Source organism: Oratosquilla oratoria, chromosome 14 (assembly GCF_046742065.1).
Source record: "Oratosquilla oratoria isolate Oo_2021 chromosome 14, ASM4674206v1, whole genome shotgun sequence".
Classification (NCBI taxonomy): domain Eukaryota; kingdom Metazoa; phylum Arthropoda; class Malacostraca; order Stomatopoda; family Squillidae; genus Oratosquilla; species Oratosquilla oratoria.
Genome location: NC_134790.1, coordinates 48,190,465 through 48,198,681, shown reverse-complemented (window position 1 = coordinate 48,198,681; position 8,217 = coordinate 48,190,465). Strand labels below are relative to the sequence as shown.

Here is an 8,217-nt window from a genome sequence, read left to right as displayed (position 1 = left end):
GGGGAAGGAGGAGGAGGAGGAGGAGGAGGAGGAGGGTGGGGGGATGGACACTGGGAAAGGATGAGAATGCCGGCCCAAACGTCCGTGAGCGAAATGTCCACAAAGGGTGGTTTAAGTATTTAAGTGACACATAGAAACAAGGAAAACCATCTTATGGACTGGAAGAATGCAGAGCTGCTGATGCGGGAACCAGACAAAATCCGCAGGAAGTGTTTAGAAGCAGCAATCATTCAAGGAACGAACACTATTGAACAAAACAGGGGCATGTTTAACATATCTCCTCACATTATTCCCCTAATACCCATGGCCAGCAAAATATTAAATACTTAAACCACCATTTGTGGACATTACGATCCCGGACGTGAGGGCCAGAATTCTCATCCTCTCCCAGTGTCCATCCCCCACCCTCCTCCTCCTTTCCTCCTTCCCCCCCCATTTTTATCTCACCTTTCCCTCCTTTCCCCTTATTTAATCTCAAGCATTTGTATCTCAACTTGTACTTGAAAAAGCTATAATAAGCGAAACGTCGTACAAATAAAGGCTCCGTCCTCATATGGTGTTTATCTAGTCAATCTTGTCGGCAGACTGCCACTTTTAAGCATATATATATATATATATATATATATATACATATATGTATATAAATATATATATATATATATATATATATATATATATATTGTGCAGTGAAGAAATGGAGATACTGCTGCATAGGTATAATTATAGGAAGCGAGTGGCTCCATCGTAAAGTAGCGGTCATGAAGAAAGCAGTCAAGATAGATGTGAGTAACAGTAAATTTGTAAGCTATTTAGGGTGTGATGATGGTTGAATAATAGGAGTGATGTTCAAAAGGGCAAGTAATGATCTGAGTATTGGTTAAGGGTAATACAGGACGTGACAGGCTGGGTAAAAGTAACGAGCAGATCGAGGTAAGGACAAGAGTAGCAGCCGCAGTGCCGGGGAAGGTATTAATTGGAAGTAACAAGGGGCGAGGGTAAATTTTTCATTGTGCCAGAGTAGGGGTAGGGGTGCGTGGCGTGCAACAGATATTGCAGACGGCATCAGGGCGAAGGACACAGTACACCACGAGGGCCAGAAACTCGCGGTGCCACTGTCGTCACAGGGTCACTCATGTGTAGGAGAGCGATGGGCAGGTGGGTGGGTGGGTGGGTGGTTGGTTGGTAAGAGACAACCCTCATTTCCCAGCCTCCCCTCTGCCCTCCCCCACTCCCTCCACATGAGGCTGTGACTAAAACGACGTAGGAGGGGCGCGGGGGTGCGGAGAGGTGACCACGTGGCGTCCCGCTACTATAACTTGAGCATCGGGCAGCAATGGCGTCACGGATGACGTCAGAGCCCCTACTTTGGGCACGGGGACGCCGCCACGGGTGGCGACGACGTACACACTTGAGACTGGCGCACTCGAACAAGACTCTCCCTGCACCCTCGCCTACAGTTAAGTAGTAGTAAGTTCAGTTGATAATTACTGCCATACAAGAAATAGTCTAAGCATTTACTTGGCAAAGGAGTCTTGCCAATCGTTTTGATTCGGTGTAGGATGACGTCGTGGTGTGCGGTAATGAACAGAGATCATCTAAATAAATATATCACGAATATGGTGGTGGTGGTGGTGCGGTCGTGCCCAGGACATTCCATGTCTTACCAGGTCATACTAGTTCTTCTCTCAGGCCTTGCAAAAGCAGTATCCGGTCCTCCTGTTGTGCCTGACTGGTGCCGGGTTAGCCCAGCAGGTTCTGTTGGACCGAACGACGTCTAAGTCAGGTAATCTCAAAACATGAAAATCTAACCGGCCATTTGACGGTTTGCTAGGCTGCTATCAGGTCAGCTGAGGTCATCTTAAGCCTTCACTTGCCACACCGTCTCGCAAGGTCAATATCATCAAAGCCAGGCCAGGCCAGGTCAAGCTAGGTCGGGTCACAGGTAGACAAACCGTGTGATATCATCCCGTGCTTTGCAATGTCACTGTTTTCAAAGGTAGGCCAGGTCAGGCCGGGCCAGGCGAGGCCAAGTCAGGCCAAGTCAAGCTAGGTCAGGCCAGGTCAGGTCACAGGTCAAGCGACTTCCTCCACAGCCGCAACCGTGGAAGGCACGACACCCAAGTGGACGCTTCGCAGACGGAGCTGCACGTGTGCCGGCCATCCCATGGGACAGTAAACATCGATAATGAACCAGTTTGGAGCGAAAGTGGCAACGCCAACATTTTCCGCGGTCACACACAACACCCTGTGACGCCATCCGGGGAGACTTCGGTTTCCAGTTCTGGACAGTTCCCGTGTCCTCCCCTTCCTCCCAAGTGATCAACGAGAACATCATGCAAAGGAACTGTCATGTGACTGCACGGAGACGAAGAATTAAAGTTTCCATTTTTTTTTTTTTTTTTTTTTTTTTTTTTTTTTTTTTTTTTTTGTCGTCGTCCGCTGGACTTGTCAGCAAGGTGGGTGCGGCCGGACCGGAAGGAAGGAATTTTTCTTCATCTTCTTCTCCAGTGTATGGAATGCAGGACTTCCGTCGGTCGGCCCCTCGCTGGAGGGCTTCGTCTCCGACGACACTGAGAACCCAGAACGAGGCGGCGTGAAGGTTCCCCGGACCGAAGAGCCCAACACGTTTAGGTGCATCCGCTCGCGCTGTATACAAAGGAGGGTCGTGATGGGTGCTGCTGCTGCAAGTGACACACACAAAAAACAGGGGGGTCATGAAAGGGGGGAAAATAAACCCAAGGTGGCTGCGAGGACACACAAGGACAGAGTGAGAGGCACGTAGGGCCACCCTAGTTACATGTAAAGATACAGCTCGATGATATCGCTAATATATACACACAATATTTACAACGCAATTTTATACAGCTCACACGTCATCTCCGCATCAGCCGCGGTGGCGCGCTCACTGCTACAGCCACCGCGTCGAGTCGCGTCGCTCGACAAATGCCCCAACCCCCATGTAGAGAATTCAGGCGGGCGGGGTCACAAGCCTTGGTGGTTGGTTTTTTGCGGTCTGATAGTCGCACCCCGTCGCGTCGCGCCGCACCCTGCTTTCATTCTCCTCCTATTCTTGTTTCTTCTTGTTTCCTACTCTTTCTTATTTTCTTCCTCCTCCACCTCCTCCTCCTCCTCTTCTTTCTCGTTCTCCATCTCCCCTTTCTATATTCGCTTGTCTACGTGGCTCTGGGCCAGAGCTACAGAATATCGTCATCACTGTGCTGAAGAAGACGACGTCACCCTCAAGCAGAGGAGGGCCATCACTCCTACAGCAGCAGGAGTGGTACACACTGACACTACGATTGAGGTGTGGACACTGGTAGTTGACAATAAAAAAGAAAAAAAAATCGTCTGCTGCACAAAGAATTTTACAATCTAAGGCAGGCAAACGAAAAATCAACGCCGTCTACACAAAAATTACCCCAAAGCGGCAGTAAGGAACTCTTAAACCCCACAAAAACTTAAATACAGAGTAAATCACATAAAAATAAATTCGCTGTATATATATATTCATGTCTATTCATAAGTGGATATATCACATACTCAATAAGCTAAGTATATCCATGCATCAACAAAGGTCCTGCAAAAAAACGAAAAGGCTCGCAAAACGCACGGGTTTGCAAACAAAGCCAAGGTTTGAACCTAAACTCACTGAAGCGGAGCACAAGTGGATCTATTAGCTTCAAAGTTTATCAACAGAAAATGTGCCAGCCAGCCAGAGGTCGCACAAACCCTGGAGTACAGAGACCATCCCAGGGATGGCGTGGAACCAACTCATCTTTTCCATCCATCTCTATACACGCTAATTCTATTTCATCTATCTATCCCTCTCATTTTTCAAACTCTTCATCCATCCACTGCTACCTCATGTCTGCATCTTCCATCAGATTTACTACAATCACCCACACTCTTTACTTTTGTCTTCCCGACTCCATCTCTTCCTACTTTTATTTCTTCTTTTCATGCAAAGCAAAATTGTCACTCAACACACATCTTTGGGACAACTGCCCTACGACAACGTAGCACGTCTCTTCAAGGTTCCAACGTCCTTCCAGGGGAGAAATGATTCGTCCAATCGCCTTTTCGCCCTTTTCTACCTCGGCTCCACACCCGCGCTTTTTAGCGCGGGTGTGGAGCCGAGGTAGAGGGGGAAGGGGGTTGAAACCCATCCTATACTTGAATATATCTGGGTAAGCCCCCTCCCCAACATCAGCATATTTACAACATTCGGTGCGGTCTTTGTAATCTGCCATATATAATTATATTATCTACAAGTTATGCTCAAAAGCGAACAACTTAATGAATCCAGGAACAGAATAAATCACACATATGATACCAGCCCCTCTGGTGCTGCTCTTTCCCAAGTGTCGTGGTGATTGATTTGCTCGTTGTCCGTTCACGGCGGGACAACTGTAAACGTCTTCATTTTCTTCCTCTCCTTCCTTTTCTTGCTTTCCTTTGTTCTGCCACCGTTTTCTGGTCGTCATCCATCGATAAGCGCCGTCCGGAGGCGGACGCTCACTCCTCTTTGGTTGCAGTTAGTTTCTGTTGGTGTTGTATTTGGTGGTGGTGTTACGGTGGGGTGGAACGGGGCAGGGGAGGGGTGGGACGGAACGCTCTCCCACCAGCAAGAGGTCTTTTGACCAAGAGTCGAAGTCCTTCTCGAAGACGTTCCATTCTTCGGGGGTGTTTCTTCCGTGCGCAAGACGGCGAATCATTTATATGCAAAAGTGGGCGTGTTCTTGCTTGCTGCCCCGTTCATCGCCCTCAAGGGGGTGAGGTATAGGTCGTACATCACACCCATATTCCCACGTCTCCTCACCCCCGTCAGCACGGCGCGGCGCGAGCCACACGTTGTGCGACGTGATGCCTGTCAGACATGTGATGCGCGTCACCTGCCTCTGCGTCGGCGTGTCCTTTTCCTCTGGCAGTCGCTTTCGTTTACACCGTCACGTACTTACGTTACATATGTCCATCGATCCTCAGGAGGTGAATAGATAGATACATATATCGTTAATAAGTGAATATATACATACATATATCTATCTATATATATATATATATATATATATATATATATATATATATATATATAAAGAATTGAATAGAAAGATACATAGATAAATAAGCGAGAGAGAGAAAGAGAGAGAGAGAGAGAGAGAGAGAGAGAGAGAGAGAGAGAGAGAGAGAGAGAGAGAGAGAGAGAGAGAGAGAGAGAGAGAGAGAGAGAGAGAGAGAGAGAGGGGGGGAATATCAAATATATAGAGATACATAAAGACATACAGGCGTATAGAGATATAGATAGAGAGAATTTGTTAATGTGACATATCAACGATTTTTCATGAAAGCTGGTCCCCTCACTCAGCCAGAGTCTTGACGTAAAGGTCACGTGACTATGCGACGCCAAAGACGTGTCATCACTCGCTTGCTGGTTGCTCAAATCACCACGTCACCACAGCATAAAACATCGAGCAGAAGACACTTCCTGCTTTTAAAGGTTCTTTGAGAACTCCAAGTAGCTTCACAATTTGACTACAGCTCTTGTAGAACCGACTACGGCTATGCAATCTTGACTACATCGAGGCTACGGTCTACCATAACGGATGGCATTCGGAACCTGGGGGGATGGGGGGCAGTCAGTCGAATACACACACAAACACACACACATACATACACACACAGACACACACACACACACACACACACACACACACACACACACACACACACACATACACATACACATACACACACATACATACACACGCACACACGCGCACACGCATGCACACACGCGTGCGCTGGGGAAGGGGGTGGTCACGGAGGAGCCATCGCGGTTCACTATAAGGATGAGCTTTTGGCGTGGGAGCGTGTCGAGGAGAGTTGGCAGGCTTCGAGGGTGTGGTGCAGCAGAAGCAGCAGCAAGGTGGGTAGGAGGCACCACGCGGCGGCTGGAACGCCCATGCCACTCGAGCTTTGGCTAGAAGCCTCCCTGCACCGACCTGTAGAAGGAAAAGAATGTGTGAGGAGGGGGAGGGGGCTAGGAGGGGTGTAAGGATGAAGTGTTCAGTGGTTCGGCATGTGCAAAGCCAATATGCACGGAGGTAATTTACATGGGATAACTGCGACCAGTTTTAGGTATTTACCTTTATATGAATAATAGTGAAAGACTATAATGTGATAAGAATATTCTCAGTATTTAAAAAAAAATCTGGAAATATATTACCAGTATTTGCGACTAAGCCTAACCCAACATAACCCTAACCTAACTCAACCTCATCTAATCTAACATAACTGCCCCGCCTAACCTGCGTAAAAATAATTTTCCTATGTAATGTACCCCCCATTAATCCGAGAAGGATTTGGTATTAAAAACACAAAGAAAACACATAACACTCTGGATCCTATGACAAAACTGGAGACGAAGTTCATACCAGACAAGGTTGCGTTCAGAGCGATGTGGGCGTTGACGGGCACAGGGCTGCACACATCATATCGTGCCGTCATACTGATCATCACTTCAGCCATGTCCATGGCCGCCCCACCGCTGCCACCACTGTTGCCGCCGCTGCTGGTCAGACTCCCTGGACTGCTTGTAGTGGTGGGTGTGCCATGGTGGGTGTAGGCAAAGCACATGCGGCGAGGGGAGCCTGAAGGTCGTGATTCAGGAGAGGCTACAACGTAGGTCACCCCCTCGGCTTCCCAAAGGCCATGGCAATGGTAAACTGAAAGAAGAAGAGACTTCTGAAGAAGGGAAGACTTTCATAAAAATCTACTTGGTTTCCTATGCACACGGTATGCAATTTGAGGAAACAAAAAACTTTCTCGACATTTTCAAGTGTCGTAGGTTTTATTTCATCATACTCCAGTTTTTCATGCATTGGACATTACATAAAAAACTGTCGGGAAACAACTTACTGCTGATGGACTCGGAGGCGCATCGAGGATGAAGCTGAAGAGTGTCGTCTGTGGAGCAGCCAACGGTGAAGTGGGAGTACGAGTGAGGTCGAGGAGGATCCGGACACGCGTGGGGCATCGTCTGGTGGCTGTCGGGCACTCTGTATTGGCCCAAAGGCCCGCAGTCCCTAGTGGTGGCTTGTGCAGCCACCAGAGTTGTCAGGTTGGTCCGGGCGGGGCTCCAATAGTGCGGTGTACATGCCTCCTTTGGGCTAAAGGCGAGGTCCCCCTTCTGTACCTCAACGACGTGATGGTCACGCCTGTAGAGGCGCACGCACTGGAAACCGCTTTCGCTGTTGTTGCGAAAAAAAAGGGGGCCGATTAAGACTCATGGAATGGTAACGTTACAACCGTTGTCTCATTGCCATGGTCTAATTAACCATGCCCTCCTGTTAATTACCTCTCCTTCGCTCCATTCCTTCCCCCCTCCACACACGTACCTCCTGTTCTTGCTTCCCCATCTCTCTTTTTTTTTTTTACTTAGCTTGCTTCGCCTACCTCCCCCCTTCTCTCTCTCTCTCTCTCTCTCTCTCTCTCTCTCTCTCTCTCTCTCTCTCTCTCTCTCTCTGTCTGCCTGTCTGTCTGTCTCTCTCTATCCTTCTTTCCTTCTTTTTCCATTTTCCTTCCTCTTTCTCCTTAATTTGTTTCTCTCACTTCCCACCACATCTACCTCTCCCACATTTTCTGTCACGTATGCTTGTACCATTGCACAGAGAAAGAAAGAGAGAAACTTATACACCTAAAGCAAATGAGATCATGTGAGCGAAGATGTGCGCTCCACACAATGACCCCATGTGTCGGGCTGGAGATTGTAAAAGCCAGACCCATTCCATCCTATCAGGAACAAGACGAGTGAGGAACTGGTCACCACAACAAAACCTCAACCCAGCCCCTAAACTCACCCGCCTACTATATTGCCCACTATTTCACCTCAACTTATTTTACCTTTTTTCCCCGTGTCCTAGCCACTTCTTTCCTTCCTTAATTCCTTTCTTCCTTTATTTTTTCCTTTTTACAGTGACTGCTAGCTCAATTATTCAGCCTCTTTAATGCCTGTCCCATCTTAATGTGTATATGCTACGACACCATTGCTCCTGCCTTCTTCTCATGACGCCAGATAATATTCAAACCTGCCTTCTTCCTAAACATGTTCCCGTGCCTCTCTATTTTTCGTGTATATACATATTTACAAGTTTGAGAACACTTTGCACCTCCCCTTCCGGACCTCACTATCTTCCCTAATTTGATCTTAACCCTTAGAGG

At 47.9% G+C, this 8,217-nt stretch overlaps 1 protein-coding gene across 4 annotated transcripts in view; it reads right to left on the bottom strand.

Annotated features, from left to right (window-relative positions):
• Positions 1-3,907: 3,907 nt before the first annotated feature.
• LOC143032868 (uncharacterized) overlaps positions 3,908-8,217 on the bottom strand; it is a 910,430-nt gene continuing 906,120 nt past the window's right edge. For all 4 annotated transcript variants that reach the window (XM_076198057.1, XM_076198059.1, XM_076198058.1 and 1 more), the window contains 3 exons: positions 6,916-7,247; positions 6,432-6,722; positions 3,908-5,999 (listed from right to left, as the gene is read on the bottom strand). In XM_076198057.1, the coding sequence (XP_076054172.1) occupies positions 5,839-5,999; positions 6,432-6,722; positions 6,916-7,247 (784 nt within the window). In that variant the 3' untranslated portion in view covers positions 3,908-5,838. The remainder of the gene's footprint in view (positions 6,000-6,431; positions 6,723-6,915; positions 7,248-8,217) is intronic.